The sequence below is a fragment of the Mauremys reevesii genome, linkage group 2, assembly GCF_016161935.1.
Source record: "Mauremys reevesii isolate NIE-2019 linkage group 2, ASM1616193v1, whole genome shotgun sequence".
NCBI classification, from domain to species: Eukaryota; Metazoa; Chordata; order Testudines; family Geoemydidae; genus Mauremys; species Mauremys reevesii.
Window position 1 is genome coordinate 146,733,808 of NC_052624.1, and position 19,606 is coordinate 146,753,413.

The 19,606-nt window shown below is 57.6% G+C and overlaps 1 protein-coding gene across 1 annotated transcript in view; it reads left to right on the forward strand.

The window, feature by feature from the left end:
- Positions 1-4,565, forward strand: part of NUDCD3 (NudC domain containing 3) — a 56,994-nt gene extending 52,429 nt beyond the window's left edge. Inside the window, exons 5-6 of the mRNA XM_039524728.1 lie at positions 2,539-2,727; positions 4,231-4,565. Coding sequence (XP_039380662.1) covers positions 2,539-2,727; positions 4,231-4,341 — 300 coding nt within the window. The 3' untranslated portion in view covers positions 4,342-4,565. The remainder of the gene's footprint in view (positions 1-2,538; positions 2,728-4,230) is intronic.
- The last annotated feature ends 15,041 nt before the right edge of the window (positions 4,566-19,606 follow it).

Here is a 19,606-nt window from a genome sequence, read left to right on the forward strand (position 1 = left end):
CCCAGGCAGCCTCCAAAGTGCTGTTTTCCCCTCCTGCTAGCCGTTCCTGGCCCCGTCTCCTGTCACAGAGCAGGTTCTGCATCACACACGCCGGGGCAGGCGTTTCCACCAAGCAGGGGCGGCAGCTAAAAGCGTGTGACATTTCAGCCTCCTTCCCGCCCACGCTCGTGCATGGGAGATGAGACTGATGGGAGCTGAGGCAGGACTCTGTTCTGGGTTAGTGAAATGTGAAATCTCTGCGCCAAGGGCTCCTCTCTGGGCTGCACACGAGCGGAGTCGTTAGCCGGCTCTGAGAGGGTCTGAATTTCTTAATCAAGTGGTGCGTCTGACAGGTCCCTCCGCTCTGAGCCTGTGGGCGGTTAGGGGCGAGTCCTGCTCGTTCTGCATCACCTTAAGCACACAGTTGTCTTTTATCAGCTCTCCAGCCTTTGCCTGGCATTGGGTTTAAAGAATAAGCCGTAACCCCATTGCCAGGTGGTTCTGGCCCACTGGGGCTGCACCGCGATGGCAGGCATTGAAGCCAGGAGCCATTCCCAGTTCAGCAGTGGCTATGAAACGCACGGCCTCTCGTCACAGCTGTTATGAAATGGAATCTATCCATTCAAATAAAAGTCAGGGCCTGCGAATTATTGGCCTCACAGACCTGGGGATGACATCACTGCCAGCCAATCAGGAAGCTGCAGTTGTGCCCTCGAGTTCTTGAGCCGTTTCTTAATTCAAGATTTGAGTGTCTGCTGTTGGACTGGACTTGGGGGGCATGCTGAGCTGGCTCTCCAGAGGGACACCTGCCTTGCTGAGAGTGGGGTGAGGGTGGAGACTGCGGGCCCCATGTCTCTTTGAAGGAGACTCCTGGATGTCCTGCACAGCTTGGCTGCAAAACCGGCTGGCCCTCTGGTGGGGTTGATCGTTAAGAATTGCTATGGAAGGACAGGTTAAAAAACTCACCATGTGGAGTCAAGCAACCCACCAACTTGTCTAGTCATTAGAACAGACTGGCATTGGGTGTGAAGGGAGACACCACTCCCTGCTAAAGGGCATATGCAAGCCAGCCCCTCCGTTCGCTTTCCTACTTGTGGGCTGGGATGCAGAGAGAATCTGGAATGGTTAGAGCGAACTCCCCAGCCCACAGATGCCAGAGGCCCACGTGGGTAGGGGAGCGTTACCTAATGGCTAGAACCAGGACTCTAGCGTTCCACTCCCATCGCAATCACTGACTCCGCGTGACATCAGGTAAGTCTGGTCCCCCCTCTGTGCCTTAGTTCTCTTCGTAAAATGGAAATACTAGTATTAAGGGTGGCGAAGGAAAGAGAGGGGAACTCTGGGTAGATCCAGTGCAGAGAACCAGAATCCTGGATTAAGCAGCGTCTGAAGGAAGAGCGAATGAGACAGAGGTCTCCCCTGACCCAGCTCTCCTGGGCTATGTGGCAGTGCGTAGCATGGTAAATTCTGTTTCCTCTGTGGCAGTACATAGTGAGGGGGCACACCCTGGCAGCCGTGTATGTTCCCACTGGGTAGCAGTCTTTGCTGGCATGGTAAAACGTCCTCCAGGGCACTGCTTCTTGCTAGCATGAGGAACGACCCCTTCAGTGGGCAGAGCTCCAGCTGGTGCAGCAACGGTTGAGCAGAAGCCGCACAGTGAATAGTTGTTGGTGTGGGAGGGTATAAAGACTTGGGATGGGCGCATAACTCACGACAACAGTCATCCTCTCCCCCCCCCGCCCCCCCCAAATGAGTGCCCATAAAGCCTTCATCCTCCCCACACTGTGCCGCGTTAGGCCAACGCCCAGAGTTCCCTCAGGGCAACTCGACAGCAAAGAAAATGGGCACCATCTCAAAATGAAGTAAGCGGCTTTTCAGCACAGAAGTGTGGTGTTTCTGGCCGGGGTGTGAATCCAGTGTCCTGTGACCCCACCGGAAGGCTAGACTCTCCCCTTTCTAGCTGTATATAGCACCCATTTCGAACCCTCGGGGGCCATTGTCAAATGCCCAGTATTCCCTCTCCTGAGCCTTGGGCCGGTCCGTGTTTGGGAGGGAAAGGAGGAAATCAGGCACACGGATGTAGCCACTGATGCCAGCAGTAGCCCCACGGTAGCGGGTTAGTGGGCAGGGTGCAGGTGAGGGGGGTCAGTGGTGGGTGATAAATGTAGTTTAGCCCAAAGATTTCTGGGAGCAGGGAGCTGTTTGGAACAATCGTTGAAGTTGATTTCCTTGTGAGTATCGAGCCGCTCTGGTTGCAGCAGAACTTCTGTTGCTCTGTATTTATTTGGCCCCCTTGACTGGGAGCTGCCAGCCGGTTGATTCTTTGGGGTTAGAGCATAGCCAGTGAAACGCTGTTGAGGAGCTTTTACAGCTGCTGCTTCTGGGCAAGCTCCGGTGCCCCTGCTTCCTACAGGCACTGACGCTCCGTCAGGAGACCTCATTTCTTGCCTTGCCTAGAGCGGTGACTCCTGGACTGGGCTCCCCTCCGGGCCCAGGCCTGGCTGACTGGCTGCACCTTGTCTCTTGCTTGCTGGGCTGACGGTGCTTTTGTGTCCCCAGATCAGCCTGAACAAGGTGGGGGAGTACTGGTGGAGCGCCATCCTGGAGGGGGAGGAGCCGATCGACGTGGATAAGATCAACAAGGAGCGTTCCATGGCCACAGTGGACGAAGAGGAGCACGCCGTGCTGGACAGGCTGACCTTCGACTACCACCAGAAGCTGCAGGGCAAGCCCCAGAGCCATGAGCTGGTAGGTCCTTCGCCGCTTGCGGGGAAGCGGGAGGTCGGCTGGCTGGGCAGATCCTTGCTGATCACTTTGTTCTGACTCCGCGCCCCAGGCGCTAAGGGATGGCTGCACCTGGCTGGACTGAGAAGGGGCTTAGCAGCAAACGCCATCCCTCCTCTTGCCCGCTGTGACTGCTGGGAGCCGTAGACCTACCCTGGCTTCCTGAGGGGCCCCAGCTGCTCTGACTCGAATGGATCCCACTCCATGGCCATCTCCGGGGAGCTGAGCGCCACCATCTTGCCTGCCATTGAAGTTCTGTTAGCGTAAACAGCTGCATACTCTGATGTGCACCCAGGAGAGCCATTCGCTGCCTGGGCCTTGCATCCTGTGTGGCAATGCTGACTCCTCCATCTCACACACACACACCCCTACCCCACCCACTCCCCCGTTGGCGCTCAGCAAGCATCAGAATCCCCACACGCCTCTCCCGCACCCTCTGTGCAGGCGAGCCTCACTCCATACCCTCCCAGTCCTCGCGGCCCACCCGCCATGCGTTCCATAGTCCGCAGTCCTCTGAGAGCCCTGCCGGCCGTTCTGGAGAGAGCTAGGCAAGGACTGGCAGCAAGAGGGGGTCTCGTCCATCACAGCCGGGCATGGGGGAGAGGCAATCGCCCAGGTATGCAGGTCCTAACCTGCTGAGCTGCACCCAAAAGCAAGCAGGTAACGGCTAGCCTGGCCTCTGTCGTCTGTGAGCCGCAGCCCTGCCTGGAGCACGAGCCTGCAGGTGAAACGGCCAAGATTGCTGAGGGTGGCCAGGAACGGTCTGTGTCCTGCCATCTGGAGGTAAAAAGGGACACATCACTTCTGCTGCCTTCCCCCGATACCCAGGGAGCCTAGACTCCACAGGCTGCGAATGGCCTTGCATCACCACAAAGTGAAGCTGGCGTCTCCCATCATCCCAGTGACCCAGGGTCTGTTGGTAGCAAGCAGCCACTGGTGCAGAGTCGGCTCCCACTCACTCTCCCATAGTAGCAGTGGCCCAGCAGGGTGACTTTTATCAGGAGCAGAGGGGGAGCTGTCTGAGTGCCATCTCACTGCCCCAGGGCAGGGCTTGGGTGCAGGTCTGTCATGGAGCCTAGCTCAGTGGCTCTGAGGCGGAGAGACTAAAGCAGGAGGCACCTTTCAGCTTGATATTGAAGTGCAGAGCTCTCTGGGAAATGAGCTGGTGCCTCTTCGTTCTCTGTTCTTTGGCGCAGACCCTGAGCTTAGCCACTCCCTGAATCTGCAGGCTGCTGGGAAGGCCGGGTGCGGAGCTGGCTTGGGGGGTTCCTTAAACTCATTTCTTGGAGACAGCTGTAAAAGCCTGAGGGTTTTGAGGCACTCGATTGAGGAGAAGGGGTGGTGACCCCCAGCTGGGGAACGGCAGAGACCAGTGGGGCATTGAGACCAGGCTGGGGTGGCAGGACCGTGTCTCCGTCAGCTGTGTGTTTCCTCAGTACACTTGACTTGAGTGCGTTGCATTTTCAGAAGGTGCACGAGATGCTGAAGAAGGGCTGGGACGTGGAAGGCTCCCCGTTCCGGGGCCAGAAGTTCGACCCCGCCATGTTCAACATCTCCCCTGGGGCCGTGCAGTTTTGACGACGCTCAGCGAGGAAGGGAAAATCACATCCACGCGTGGGATCGGAGGCCAAGGCCGGCGCCACTGTGTGTAACCAGCTAGTGCGGGGGCAAAGCCTGGGCTTCCCCCTCTGCCTGCTCCCATGAGTGACGTCCAGCTGCCCCTTTATCCCGGCGCTGCCACCGGGGGCTGTTTGCAAACAGCCAGCCGCCACCCGGCTGGGGCGGGGGTGTGGTTTGGGGGGTGGGGGGCGTGCCAGCTTGGCGCGTTTGAGATGCATGTGGGGCAGGCCTAGCAAATGCAGAACTACGTCCTCTGTCACCACGGCAACCAGCTGCTGAGATAGCATTTCCCTTTCTCTCGCTGGCGATGGCCCCGGTTGCTGTGGGGGGGGGGGGGCATGGGCGGCTGTTGTTTTTCAGGAATAGATTATGCTTGTTGAGGTGACTTTGAAGTTTGTCTTTCTTGCTTGTGGGGAGCCTGCCCCAGCCCCCTGTGCCTGAGCCCCCGAGATGGCAGTGCTGCCTCCATTGAAAAGTTGCCGGTCTGTGGTGGCCGTATCTAACTGTGTTCAGACCCCCAGCGCACTGGCAGCGGGAGGGAAAAGCTGCAGCCTCGGACACCTAGTGGCGGAGATGGCACAGACCATGCTATGCTCCAAGCGCTATACACCTGCAAAGTGTCTGGGCATGGGCCCAAGTGTGGCACTCTGCCCTCTGCGCCCACGGATCTACCCACAGGCGTCCAGTTCTCCGTCGGCCGTGGCAGCTGGGGTGCTGAGAGTTGCTGGTTACATTAACAAGGGTTTGCCTCTGGCAGAGATTGAGGGGCCAGGCCTGCCCTGTGCCTGCCTTTGCAAAGATAAGCTTATATACACAACCCCCTAGGGCTCACATTGTGAAGTCAGCCCAGCTTTGGGTGCCTAAAGCACCTACAGCTCCCGCTCTCTTTGCTTGGCTTGGGAGTCTGAAAACTGAGCCCTAGCGGCATCTCATTGGGCACCCAAAACTAGCGGCCGCTTTATTGAGCATTGTGTCCCCAGCTACTGAGGAGATGTCCATGCTACAGCTCGGAGCGAGCCTCCCAGCCTGGGAGCCGCGCCCTCGCTCTGCTCAAGGTCTCGCGCTAAAAGGGGCACCGTGGCGGGTGTCCATCTAGCCAGCGTATTGGCCAGCACTGTTCAAGCCAGATATGGTGGGGCTGGTCTGCAGATGCTCCCCTCTGAAGACGATAAAGCCAAGCGCTCAGACCCATCCAGGTCACCCTCTGTGCTGCATCCTGTGTCCTCTCCATTGCCAAGAAACCACACTGATGCCCCGCCCTTCTCCCAAGCGGGTCAGGGCCTGGAAAACTGGCCACCCTCAGGCTGCCGGTGTCCACTGTAGCAGCAAGCCCCATGGGGGACTCAGACATAATAGCATGTGACCATGTCCTTAAAGGCTGTATCCTAATGCGCACACACGGAGTGAATTAAGGTTGTCTAGGCAACCTTCATTTGGGCATTTCCTAGCTTTTGATTTGCGACCTTAATCATGTTCCTTGCTCTGTGTGTGTGTGTGTGTGTGTGTGTGTGTGTGTGTGTGTGTGTGTGTAAAACTTCCTAGGGTCTTAAAAGAACAAGCTGGAAACAAGCCCAACAGGAATTCCAGCATGAGGAATCCCATTAGCACCCCGTGGATCATCAGCAGGGTTGAAACCTGTAGATCCTGCCCCCAGATCTCTGCTGCTTGAGCTAACGGACTGACTGATAGCAGCCGTAGGTTGTCATCCTCGCTGTGGACCAGCACGAGAGGGGGATGGGATTCTCAGCCAGTGGGTTTTACAGCTATTTGCTGACAGTGGAGGAATGGTGAGACTCAGGACTCCTGGGTTCCAGGTGCAGGAGAGGAATATTGTGGGCATAACTTATTTTGCCTCCCAAGCCTGACTCCTGCTCTGTCCCTTCCAAACTGGCCTTGTTCCAGCCTGGCTCTTCCCTGCCCATGGTCCCACTCTCCTCACCCGGCCAATCCAATCTTCACTCCTCAGACTTCTTATTACAGCCCCAGGCTCTGTGCCCAGCGAGTTCTCGTCTGCCTCCAACTTCCAGTCTATTCCCGGCTCTTTGCCCCTCAGCTCCTTGCCCAGCCAGTCCCAGTTGCCCTTCCTCCTGGCTCCTTATCTGTTCCCTCTTCCCCCTCCATGATCTCCAGTTGCCCCTCCCCACTGGCGCCCAGTCCCAAGCTGTACCTCCCCCCTCCTCCCCTTGCAGGCTTCTTGTCCTAGTCTCTGCCCAGCTGATACCAGTTCTCCCGCTGCATCCCTGTCAGATCTCTCTCCTTCCCCGTCCCACTGGCTCAGTCCCAGGTTTCTTGCCCAGCCAGTCCCCTGCACCCCCAGCTCCATGTCCCTTTGCAATCTTCCCCTGCTCAACCTACTGACTTCCAGGCCCCTCGTCTACTCAAATCCCCAGCCCACTTTCCCTCCCCGACAGCACCCACCTTTGGCTCCTTATGCCAGTCTGTTGCCCCCTGCTGGTCCGGCATTTGTTCCCTTTGCATATCCATTGGGCAGCTTCCTCCTCCATGCTGCGGGGGCCCAGCCCTCGGGGTCATGACAGGTGTGGCTACAGTGCAGCTGGGACCAAGCCTCCCAAGCCAGGTAGACATGTCGAGTGGCTCAAGCACAGATGTGTTGCGCTAAAACGAGCTAGGTGGGCACGGCAGCTCCAGCAGGGTTGGGCCTGAGAGCCCCAGGCACCATGGCCACACTGGTTTGAGTCCCGCGAGGGCAGCTGGTGTCCAGCTGTGGTGTAGACGTAGCCTGAGAGCACAGGTGAGAGTCTCTCTGCTCTCAGCTCAGGTGATGGACCTGACACGGCTCTGAGCTGCCCTTGCCGCGCTGCTCAGCTTGGGGGGACTTTAGCTGCTACGCTCTTAGAAGTCTCTACTGAGCATGTGTGAGCTGTGATGGGGGGGGGAAATTAGTGTGGCTTTAAGGGGGACATGAAAACACAGATGCTGTGGTCTACATGGACCCCCCCTGCAGGGCCCGATTGTGGCGGGTGGGGGCTTGCAGCTCTCCGCTATCCAAATACATGGCTATGGGCTGGTCACTAGCCATGGGCAACTGCCGCTCTGCTCCTCGTGCTGCTGGGCTTGCACCCTGGGCGAGCCCAGCTCAGCCTGCCCTGGCCCGCAGCCTGTTCCCTAGATCCTGCTGGCTTATCCCTGCCCCTGCCCCTGCCCCAGCAGGAGCGGAGCAGCCCAGCCAGCCTGGGTGCGTGTGCCCCACAGGACCTCAGAGCAGTGCTTCTCAGGCTGGGATCAACACCCCCTTTCCATCACTGCCTGGGAGACACCGCCTAGAATAGCCTCTTGGCCTAGACTCTCTGCCCCGTCTCCATCACAGCTGGGTCTCCTGCTCCTGGGGTAACTCAGTTCCTCTGCCTGTGTAAAGGAGCCCAGCCCGTGTGTTGTGCTGACCAGCTCCCCTCTCCTTTAGGCCTGGTTGGGTCAGTGCCTGTAGCTTCTCTCCCTCAGCCTGGAGGCTACCTAGTGGTTATTCTCGCTTTGTTCTTGTCTCCTCTTCTGCGGGTCTCTTCCAGGCCGGGGTGGCCCATAGGCCAAGCGTCTCCAGCTGCCCGAGCTGCGGTGGGCGCAGCCTGCTTCATTCTCGCAGTGCGGCTCAGAGGCTGGCAGGGAAGCAGGCAGCACCCGGAAGTCAGTGCCCGGCACCCCATGGCCACCACAGGCAGCTGCGCTGGGATTTGTCTGCCTCCCCCTTGCTTTGCAATAAACACGTTTATATCCGAGCAACTGTGTGCACACGTATGTGACTCAGTGTGAGGAACCCCCCGTCTGGGGGACATGCGTTGGGCTGGATCCGGCCTCCTGCTGCTTTTCTGGGACAAGGTCACTGGGAAAGAGTCAAGGCTCCACCTGCCTTGGGGTTGCTCCCTGGATTCACCCCGGCACGGGCGGCGCTTAGAGCCGAGCCACGAAGGCAGCTGAGAGTCCAGCCGCCTGGGCATGGGGAGGGGAGGGTTGGATGGCATGGCAGTGTGGGGGGGAGAAGCCCTCCCCGACGGGAGGTTGTAGAGGAACAGAGGGGGCATTTCAGCCTGTGGGGAGTGGCCCTGTCTGGCTGGGGAGTGAGCGGGAGTTGGCTACAGAGGTGGCTCTTCCTCCCCAGTCACTCGTTTCCCTCGCACGCCCGGTGGCCTGGTCCGAGGGGACCCACGTGCAGCTCTGCAGAGAGGGGAAGGGTCAGGGCTGACGGAGCCCAGGGGAATGTCCCTGAGCCCACGAGGAGCCAGGCTGGTGAGTGCCGGCACCATGCACAGAGCATGGAATGCACCAGGAGCGGCCAGGAACCAGCGTGACTTGCTCTCTGTTCTCTTTGCTTCCCGCCTCTCCCAGGGGTTCATCGATTTGGAGTTTAAGGCCAGGGGGGACCATTGTGCTGCTCTAGGGCGACCTCCTGTAGAACACAGGCCCTGAAATGTCACCCGGTTACTCCTGGAGTGAGCCCAACAGCCTGGGTTGGACTGCCACGTCTTGCAGACAGGGACTGCCCCATATCCTGTGGGAGATCGTTCCAGGGGTCAGTCACCCCTGCTGCTAAGAGGCTGCCTCATTTCTGATCGGAACTGGTCTGGTTTCAGCTCCAGCCAGTGGGTTTTGGTCTGCCTTTCTCCCCAAGACTGAAGAGCCCTTTAGCACCGGGACTTTCTCCCCATGAAGGTACTGAGACGCTGTGCTCACGTCACTTCTTGATCTTTCGATAAGCAGAAGCCAGCCTCCTAGTACCCCTCTTCCCAGGGGCCGTGGCTGCTCTTAGCTGGGAGCCACCAACCAGCCCTTGGCCTCCTCCGAAGCCTGACTCACGCTGACGTGGCCTGCGAGCAGCAGCGCGCTCCAGGAAGAGAGAGCCTGTTTTCACGCCAATGTTCCCGTGCTAGGGGAAGAGACATGCCGCAAACAGGAGCGAGAGGCCGACTTGCCCGAGCCACGTCAGCCGCTCTGGAAAGGCGAATGTCCTTCGACCAGCCAAAGGCATGGTGGGTGGGGAGCTGGGCTCTTTGGGAGTGGGAGAGAGCTGGGCTCACCCCCACCTTGAAGCTGTTCCTCCCTGGCACTTTCCAGCTGGCAGCGATGGCGCAGGCAAGCAGCTGGCTAATCACCAGAACTCGCACTCATAACTAGGAAGCAAAACTTAAGCCCGCCCACTTGGCATTTGGGGCTACGGAGAAGAGTGGGGTGCAGCCTGAAGGGTGGGGACACCAGGCCGGCGGGTACCATGGTGCAGGGCAGAAAGAGGACACAGGGTACAGAAGACAGCACCACACTCTCTCCCTTTCTGTGCCAGGGGATACAGGGAATGGGCCTGGGTGGCGGCAGTGGTGAGGTATCGGGGCTGATGGGTCCTTGGCTGAAGGCTCTAAGAACTTCCCGGGGGCTAGGGGAGAAACATGCACGAAATGCAGCAAGACTCACATGGGAGGAACTCCTGAGCCTGAGCCACCGGCCAGTGCTACCTCTGCATCTCGGCTTGTGCATCGCTTCGACAAACCCACCGTCACACAGTTGGCTTGGCCTGCAACCTGAGGGGCGGGGCCAGGGCCTGGGGTGGCGCATGTGGATAGAAGGGGGTTCCCAACATGGAGCACCCTCAAAGAGGAGTGGTGCCAAGGGATTCATTCCTGCCATCACTTTGCTGTGTCTCCAGCACTGGCGTCCCCTGGTGCCCCTCTGCATGTGGCAGCACCAGCGTGGGCACCGATTGCTGCAGGTTCACTGAGCTACTACCACCTTGTTTCCAGCTGCCATGTCGCAATTAACGAGGTCAACGTTGCAGCTTCCTACCGTGAGTTTTCCTGCCGGGCTGGGGATGCAGCCCCCGGCCTGGGGGGTGTCAGGCTGTGGGGGGCTTTTCCAGGTCACCCAGATGGCATGGGGAGGCTGGAACTGACAGCATTTCCATGGTGGCTGCGGGGGTGGGGAGATTGGGGTGCTGCAGCCCTACATCCCCGTAGCATATGGGGAGCAGGGGGTCAGCAGTGGTCTCAATGCAACCCCAGTGGGGCTGTGGGGGCAGCTGGAGTTGGCAACGTGGTTGGGGCAGGCGCTGGGGGCAGGGGAGCTGGGAGGAGAGGCGGCCACAGGCTAGGGAGGGAAAGTGCCCTCGGAGGAGAGCGAGTGCCAACACTGCAGAGAGCGGAGATAAAGGGGCAACAGGAGTCAAGGGGAGGCCAGGTGGAGCTGGGCGGTGCCTGCGGAGGGACTGAGGGCTCTGGCACCGAGCAGGGAAAGGGCCCCCCAGCACCAGTAGTTCACACTGACTTGGTTTCTCACCCCCTGGGTGACTCCTCTGAGCCCCACCCAGGCAGGGTCTGTGGTGCCCACCCCAGGGGTGTCCTCGCCACCCCCATCGCTGGGGTGACACTGAGCTCGGGCTGCAGCTGCCTGTGTCTCCTAGGAGCCGAGTGACAATTTCTCTCTGGCGAACGAAAGCGCAAATGTACCAGGGCTCTGTGCAGCCCCCACAGCCGCCCCCAGTGCCCATGGCAGCAGCAGTGCCAGCTGCCTGCCCGCCTGGCAGGGCTCCCTGTGCACTCTGGCTGCAGGGGGTCCCCACCAGCCCGGGGAGCATGACCCTCTGCCCCAGCCCGTGAGCGAACCCTGCACTGCCCATCCCCGCACTGGCTCACTAATGCAGCCTGGGTTTAAATGCCCTGATGCTGCCCCTTCCTCTGGCACTGAACCAGGAGCTCTGCCGGAACGAGGGAGCCAGTGTCACCCCAACGCTGCTCCCACCTGGCTTCTAAATGCAAGTTAGAGAGACGAGACCCAGCCTCACCCAGGCTGCCTGGAAAAGTGAGCCCCTGCCCAGCAAAATAATCTCTCTCTCAGCCTCGGAGCCCCCCCCAAATCCCTCAGCCTGCCCCATGCCCCGCAGCGCTCCAGAAAACAGTAGCTCTGGTGCATGGGGGCTGGGCCAGAGCAGCCTCTCCACTGTTCGCACCGGCATCGGGGCCAGACGTGCCGCCCGGGAGACCAGGACCAAACAGTGAAGGGCTCTGCTGGTTACACCTCCAGCTGCCCAGCGCAGGCCCATGGCCATGCAGGGCCCCACCAGCCCACGTCTGGGGAGGGCAGTAGTGGGTTTGCTCCCTGCTGTCCAGCTGCAGTGGGAGAAGGTGCCTGGTCATCCCAGCTCTGCCTCCACCAACAGGGCCGGCTTTAGGCCTATTCCACCAATTCCCCTGAATCAGGCCCCGCGCCTAAGAGGGCCCCGCACGCAATGAGATTCCCTTCCCTGGCTAGAGGCGCCTTTTTAATTTTTACTCACCTGGCGGCGCTTCGGGTCTTAGGCGGCACTTCAGCGGTGGGTCCTTCGCTTGCTCTGGGTCTTCAGCGGCGGGTCCTTCAGTGCCACCGAAGACCTGGAGCGAGTGAAGGACCCGCCGCCGAAGTGATCCCTGCCGGGACCTCATCGAAACTGTTCGAATTGGGCCCCGCACTTCCTAAAGCCGGCCCTGCCCACCAACCAGGGCCTGGTATCCTCTCTGCCAGCCCCTTCCCCTGCCCTGCTCAGGGAATCTCAGCTCAGCCCGCTCTCGTTTAGGGGCTGGCTTGTGCTGCGTGGGTTGGGCAGGTGGAGATGGACACGCGGGTGGACACTGTAGCTCCTGCTGGCCTCAGGCAGAGGCCTTGTCCACCTCTGCCCTCCCTCAAAGCGCCAATGGGCAGGCAATGCAGAGCTGTGCCCAGGCAGGCACTACAGGAGGCGCTGCCCAGCTGGGATGGGGGGCATTTGGGGGCTGCGCCTGTTCCTCTGGGAGCGTGTCCTGGCCTTTCCCCAGGGAGACAGCTGGGGTGGGGGATTCTGCTGCCCTCTCCAGAGATGCCACCTTTTGTGCAGCTCCAGGTGTCACACTTCATGCAAATGTTCAACAAGCTAATTAGCATAGGTGCCAGTGATTTGCATGCGACCATAAACTTCAGCTCTGACAGCGTTGCCTGGCCAGCAGCCCCCTTCAAACCGGCGTGTGGGCGATGCCAGCAATCAGCAGCTGGCAGCCCTGGGTTCTGCTGCCCCACAGCTGGCAGGGCGCTCTGGTTTTAAGCGATAGCACTAGTGGTAAGGGATTCATTTCTCAGGGTGGGACTTAAATCAACCCGGTTTTTAAACAGGGAAAGACGGATGACCTCACATACCACCCTAACCCCCAGCCCCCACTCCTGTTAGCAGCAGGTTTGAATCCCAGCACAGACTGGTCCCACTTGAGGACAAATCACCTACTTTTTTCCTGCGGCCCGACACCCAAGCGGACGTGATGCCCATTGGGGCAGCGGGTGGGAACAAAGCAGGCGCCCTGGCTCTGAGTGGGGGTGCGGGGCAGCGGTTCGAGACAGGCGAACCAAAGTGCGCAGAGCTGGCACCGTTCATCCGGAAGGCGTTGTCGTGGGATGGCTGGCCCTTTACCGGGAAATGGAGTGCAGCCTCGCCTGGGACACTGTTCACTCCCTTCCCCACGTGGGGAAATGAAGCAGGGCCCCATGAGTCAATCCGGCCTGGGATAAACGAGGGAGAGAAAGATCAGCCCAAGCCTGGAGCCGGCTGTGTGCGGATCCTGAGTTGTAAGGCAAGTAGCAGAGGGCATCTGCCCACTGGTCAGTCTGAGCGTGAGGGAGAGTTTTAGATCCTGGCCTTTGGGGGAATGAGGATTCCTGCTAGCCGGGGCTGGGCCATGGCCACTGGGGAAGAGTCCCAAGACTGGCAGAAATGCCGGAACCGAGTACGAACGTTTGGGCCGGGGGAATGGGGAGGGACTTTATTTTGGAACTCTGAGCAATGTTCTGAACTGTTCATACCATTCGACCTGCCCCAGGCAGGGGGCGAGGAGTAACTGTGAGAAAGTCTTGGGAGATTATTTCTGGGAACCGTGGAGGGAAACTGAGGCAGGGCTGCTGCAGAGCCACCCCTGGCCATGAGGGGGTACTGAGGAGGCAGCAACCCTGGTACAAGCAGCATGGCGTGTGCAGGGTGAGCCAGGGGGCAGCGATATGTGCTGGGCATGTACCCAGGGACACAGTTCTGGGGTGCAGGGCCAGTGATGTGTGTCCATTGGCCAGCCAGGCCAGGGGTGCCATGCAGTGGGCACAGGCACTAGGGGACCTAGAATCCAGTTGTGATTTTCCACCTGCTGGTCGCTCTCGTGTCCCTTCTCAGTCGCTTTCGAGGGAGGGGAGGGGAGTTTGCCCAGCTGTTCATGCACCCGTTACTGGGGGTCCCTGCATGACTCTGAGGTTGGAACAAAACTCTCTTGTTGGGATGGAGGCAGAAGCAGCACATGGGCCGAGAGAACCTGCAGCACAAGGGAAATCAGGGGACCCTGCAATGTCCTCTGTGGGGTTTTCCTTATCCCTCCAGGGAGGGTCCTGGCGCATTGGGCTTGGTACCCTTGTCGAGCTGTCTTACAGCAGCTCAAGAGCGTCAGTGCCAGCCCCAGGCAGACTGTCAGGAACGGGGGCACAAACCCCACATTGGCTGGGAGTTCTACACTACAATTTCACCAATCACGTGTAAACCCCTCAGCCCCTGTAACATCTGTCCCAGGCAGTCACAGATGCCCTCGTGGGCACTCTGCCTTTGTGATCGATGGTCCCTTACATCAGAAGTCACAGCAATAGTCAGGTTTTTTTCCCAATCCCAAAGGAGCAGTCACTTACCCCTGCTCAATTGCACCTTAGGTCTCCCACCAAAGACAACACTTGCAGCTGATCCTATAACAAACTATCTAAAGATTTATTAACTAGGAAAAGGAAATCCCAGAGTTATTTACGTGGTTAAAGCAGGTAAACGTACATACACGCAGATGAGTTTACAATCTTAAGTTTCAAAAGTAATAGAAGCTTCTCTAAGAAGCAAGCTCTCTGTGTCCTTTAGTGCTAACCCAGGCCAAGCACTGGGGATCTCTTGCTTATGCCTAGTAATCCTTGCCCTGCAGAGTCCAAGCAGCATTAAAGAGACAGTCCCTCCTTGATGGGGCTTTTTAATTCCTTCTGCTTTGAGTTGCAAATTCAGCTGGTGGGAGGAATTCGGTGACACATCTCCTCTTCGTGCAGGGGGCTGGGGTGGGAAAAGCAATCGACAAAGTCCTTTGTCCCCTGATGTTCCTTCCACAAGGGTTTGTCTGGTGTTGATGGGCCTCCTTTCTCAGGCAGGAGATAACCCTCTGGTTGGAAAAGAGTATTTCACACTTGTTCATGCATGTCTCCTCTCTGGTGATTGACAATTGCTGAGCAAACACTTAAAAGCTGTATCCTGTGTTACAAGGTAATATTCATGAGTGAAATTAACGCATGCAGCAATTTACAAGCATTTCATAAAGTTTTAACATTCTTCTAATTCTACCACCTATTTTAACGATACCAACACAGGCAAGCCACTCTGGTGCCAGCTATCTATTTTTCAGAGTTCAATGGTGACCTAGACCAGGTGCCAACTCATGCCAAGGCCCCTGCCACCATCACACCCCTTTTTGACATGAGCAGTTAGCCAAAATACGTGTACCTGTGAGTTGCCTCCATTAGAAGGAGCTGCTCATGCTGAAGACGGGTATCCTTGGTACCATTGTTTATTTACAAAGTCCTGTTTCCCTGAACAAAGCAACAGCCAAACAGGAGGCCATTTCTGTTCTCTGAGCCCCTTTTTAGCCTGCACTCTGCCCAAAAGCTCTCTCTTTCTCAGAGCCACACCCCACAGCAGATATCTTGACACCCCTGCGCTATGGCAGCTCATGGGCAAGTGGGCTCCTGCCCGTTACCACGCCCGGGTGATCAGCACCACTAGGGAGACGACAATGATGTCCTTACAGAGTGGAAGCCTGGGTGAGAAAGTGAGTCCAACACATGAACTAAATCCAGGCACCCGTCCCTGCATCTGCCTCCTTGTCCTCTTGATTGTAGCTCCTGGAACAGGCTCCCCTGGCTACTCTCTGGCTTGGGGGGCAGCGGTGCAGACAATGGCTCCTGTGGTTTAGAGTGCCCAGCTTGGCATCTGGAGGATGGTGTACAAGGCCTGGGCTCCCTAGATACAGAGGCCATCCATTAGCTCCAGAACCTGGCCATGGAGTTTTGACCTCTGCACAGGCCATGCTGCCAGAGCTGCCGTGGCTGGTGCTTACTTACTGGTCTTTTTCTGACTCTCTTTCCCAGACCCAGAAACCCTCACCAAGTCAGAGCCAGGGAACCCCCTCATCAGTGCTGAGCTCCCACACCTCTGGGCCTGGCAGATCTTAGGCCCAGCACCCCGGCTTGCCGCATCAGTTATGAACGTCCAAAACTTGCTCGAGCCCCGACCCCTCTTTCATTCTGTATTAAGCACTGCCCCTCCGCCCACCTGTGCCTTTCTTTTGGGCACTGACACGTGCCTGAGTTTGCTCGGAGGCTCCGATGCTCAAAGGTATTTAGATTGGTGAGGAGCCAGGCCCTATTATTTCAGCCGCAGGGCTCCATAAAGGATCTTAGCGGCAACTTACAACCCTCTTCAGTGTAGCACAGCCGTGGGCCAACCCACAACAGGCTGCCCAGCCCTTCAGCACAGGTGGTCGTGGGAACAGCACAAGCTGCACCCCCGCACCATCCCCCACTAGAGTGCATGTGCTGGCAAAGATTGATGCAAATGAAATGAAAGATTACTAGGTGTGCTGGGGTAGCCGCGCCCTGTTGTGCCAGGCGCTGTCCCTGCCCCACGCCGCTGACAGTCTAAGTAGGAAGTTCAGGGGCGGCTCCAGGCCCCAGCATGCCAAGCGCGTGCTTGGGGCGGCATGCCGTGGGGGGCGCTCTGCCGGTCGCCGGGAGGGCGGCAGGCAGGCAGCCTTCGGTGGCACGCCTGCGGAAGGTCCACTGGAGCCGCGGGACCGGCAACCAGCAGAGCGCCCCCCGTGGCATGCTGCCGTGCTTGGGGTGGCGAAATGTCTAGAGCCGCCCCTGAGGAAGTTGCACTGGGAGTTTATAAGGCCTGATCGCTATATAGGGTGGCCCCTCTGGCTAATTGCAGCCTAGGCAGGTTTCTGAAGATGCAGCCCAGTGGTGGTAGGAGCAGATGCAAGGGACACGTGCAGGGGAGAGACCGCTAGCCGGCGTACTGAAGGGCACGAGCGATCGGGGGAGCCCTGAGCCGACTGCGGCTGCCAAGCGTTCTGTTCTCTGGGCTCGCTCTGAATAGGGTCCGATGACGCAGCAGCCGGCAGAGACCGTGAGTTCTAAGCTCCCCTCCACATGCTCCTGTTTGTTTCTGTGCCCGCCACATTCCCAGCTCCTGAGCAAGGCCTTGTGCTCCAGGAAACGACCCTTTTCCTCAGTAAACGTGCTGAGAGGACGCACAAGGGCATTCCTGGTAGAACTGGGATTAGAATCCAGGTCGCTCATACGACGAGCCTGAGTTTCAGCCACACTACTGCTTAGAGTGAATATGCCAGATCTATGTACGAGTCACTGCTGGGCTAACCACTAGATATCACTCCCCTCCGAGGGCCAGAATAGAACCCAGGAATCCTGCTTCCCACCTTGCTCCTGCTGTCTAGCAAACAGCTGCATCACGCCCTCTAGTGGCTGGTCCCTACAGAGGACAATTTAGGAAGCCCTGTCTGTCCGACAGGGTTGCAAGGTTTTAACTTGCACCTGTTTACTGAAGTGACTGGCTTTGAGTTCATTTAAATCAATTCCCAAGTGACTTAGCTGAACTGAAATACACCTGGATCCAGCCACATTTAGAGTCCACATGGCCTTTGGTGCCGGTTTAAGGAAATTGGGTTTCAATCCTATTTTTAGTGAAACTAGGACAGCGTTTGAATGTACTCAAGGCTTCCTTTAGCTCCAGTGGGAGAAGTTGTGCTAGGGATCAACCAGGCTCCGGACAGACCGGCTGCTGATTCCTGGCTGCACAGGCTAGCGTTTCTATTTTACCCGGGGAGTTGGCTTTTAAGCAGCTTGGTAGTTAATTGACACAATGAGAAACGATCTTTAGCACCAGGTTTGGGAGTTAAAAACAACTGGAACCTGTCAGTGACAGTGTCACACGCAACAAAACACAGGTGTCCTACGTGTCAGTTGCTTATTATTAATAATCATGTTTATTACTGGAGTGCCCAGGAACCAGCTGCGATCAGGATTCCATTGTGCCAGGCGCCTTCACAGACAGTCCCTGTCCCCCACACTTCCAAGGAGGAAGAATGGCTCAGTGGGTAGAACCCATGGGAGACCAGTGGTCATGTCCTGCTCTGTCACAGACTTCCTGTGCCCTTGAGCAAGTCATAGAATATCAGGGTTGGAAGGGACCTCAGGAGGTATCTAGTCCAACCCCCTGCTCAAAGCAGGACCAATCCCCAACTAAATCATCCCAGCCAGGGCTTTGTCAAGCCAGGCCTTAAAAACCTCATTCAAAAAGTCATTTAGCCTCCCCGTACCTCAGTTTCCCATTTTACAGATACTAACGCTTCCCTACTTCCCAGGGGCGCTGGGAGGAGTAATGGATCTAATGATGGAAAGGGCTATAAAAGAAATAGACATTTTTTATTAATCCACGAGGCAAGACAGGTGCAGGGTAGATGAACATGCTTGTTCAGTGGCTTCTGTCACACAGTGGCCGGCTTGAAGGGTGAGATGTCCAAGCCGCATCGATGGGAATCGTTTGGCCGAAAAACTCCAGGTGCAAACAGCATCTCCCATGTCTGGCGCCAAGTGAAGGCACACAGGCTCCTGGAAAGAAGGCAGCCCGGCCCCCATCCTCAAAGGTGCTTAGGAGCCTGGCTCCCCTGGAAATACCCCTGAGGATGCAGGCTCCTGTGCGCTGAGTGACGAGGCTGCTGTGTAGCAAATGACGGGGAACACATCCCGGGAGCGTTCAGGGCATCCCTCCACGCAGAGCCAGTAAGGCTCCCTTGCTTTGGGCCATGCCTCTCATCTCAGTTTCTTTGGATTCTGTTGTGATCTCTGCTGTGTTTCTTAAAGACCCAGCTCCCGGAGTCAGGTGACTGTGTGAGACTCTCCACTTTAATTTTTAAAAAAGGCAAGTGTCTCTCTCCTAGTTGTGGAGAAGAGCTTGCAAAGGTGACCCCTCCAGGCTCCGTGCCCAAGAACCCATTCGAAAGACGCTCTAATGTCGTCATTTAAAATCTTCTGGTTTTTAAGCTGATCTTGTGGTTCTGGGGAGGGCTGACTCCTGGTTTTAAGCCTGGATTGGCATGACCGTGGACAGGGGTGCTGGAGATGAAGAAGCTGCTACACCCTGCTCATGAAGGGGTGCACCAGCTGGTGGGTGACCCCCCTCTCCCCAGGGCTACATGGTTCATCAGACTTGGGCTCCATCTCAACAGGCACAATTTCCCCCTGGAGTTTCCTGCTCGGCTAATTCTGCATCCTTCATTTCTGGTTGCACGTTCTGCTCCGGCTCCATCTCCTGCTCCAGATGATGCTGGCAGGATGCCCCTTACGCTGCATCACACTCACAGGAGGGACCCCTGCACTGGGTTCGCTGTAGACACCGCTGCTCTCTAGCTATGCTGGCCTGGCCTTGGAAACCAACTTGCCGCACGGGGGGTTCTCCCTGACCGGGACAGCCAGCTTGGCCAAGTCAGGACGTGCCAAGTCAGGAGAGGCCGCTGAGGTGCTGCGCAGTATTGTGATCAGCCCAGGAGCTTTTTCTCCTTCCCTTGATCGTGGACACGGAAATCTCCTAGGTCTAAAGCCAGCAGTGTTCCCTTGAGCCCTGTCACAGAAGCTATAACAGGAATCTGCCTTCACATCCTATGGAGTGTGAACACTCCTCCCCACCCCCACTATCACCATACACACCCCGCTGTCACTGATTAGCAATGATGTCCATGCTGAATGGGGGCGGATGCTGGACAGAGCACTGAACCAGAATTTAGGAGACCTGGATTCTCCTCCCAGCCCTGCCACTCCCCTGTCGATGACCTTGGGCAAGTCACTCCCCTCCCCTGCCCTCTCCGTGCCTCAGTTTCCCCATCTATAAAATGAGAATAAGGATCCTGACCTTCTCCAAGCACTTTACCAAGATCTACTGATAAGAGTGACATGGGATTTGTTCAGATTTCTAGCAACCAAAGTGATGGTTGTCTATGGGTCAGGGCGCAGCCCGACGACTGTGGTCTCCACCCAGGGCAGATCGTTGGCTCTAACCCGGTTCACTGTGGCGGCCGTGAGGATGCCTCTGCCCCTTTCGCAACTAGGATGGTGCAAACCCCTGGCCAGAGCCTGGGAACAACGGGGCCTG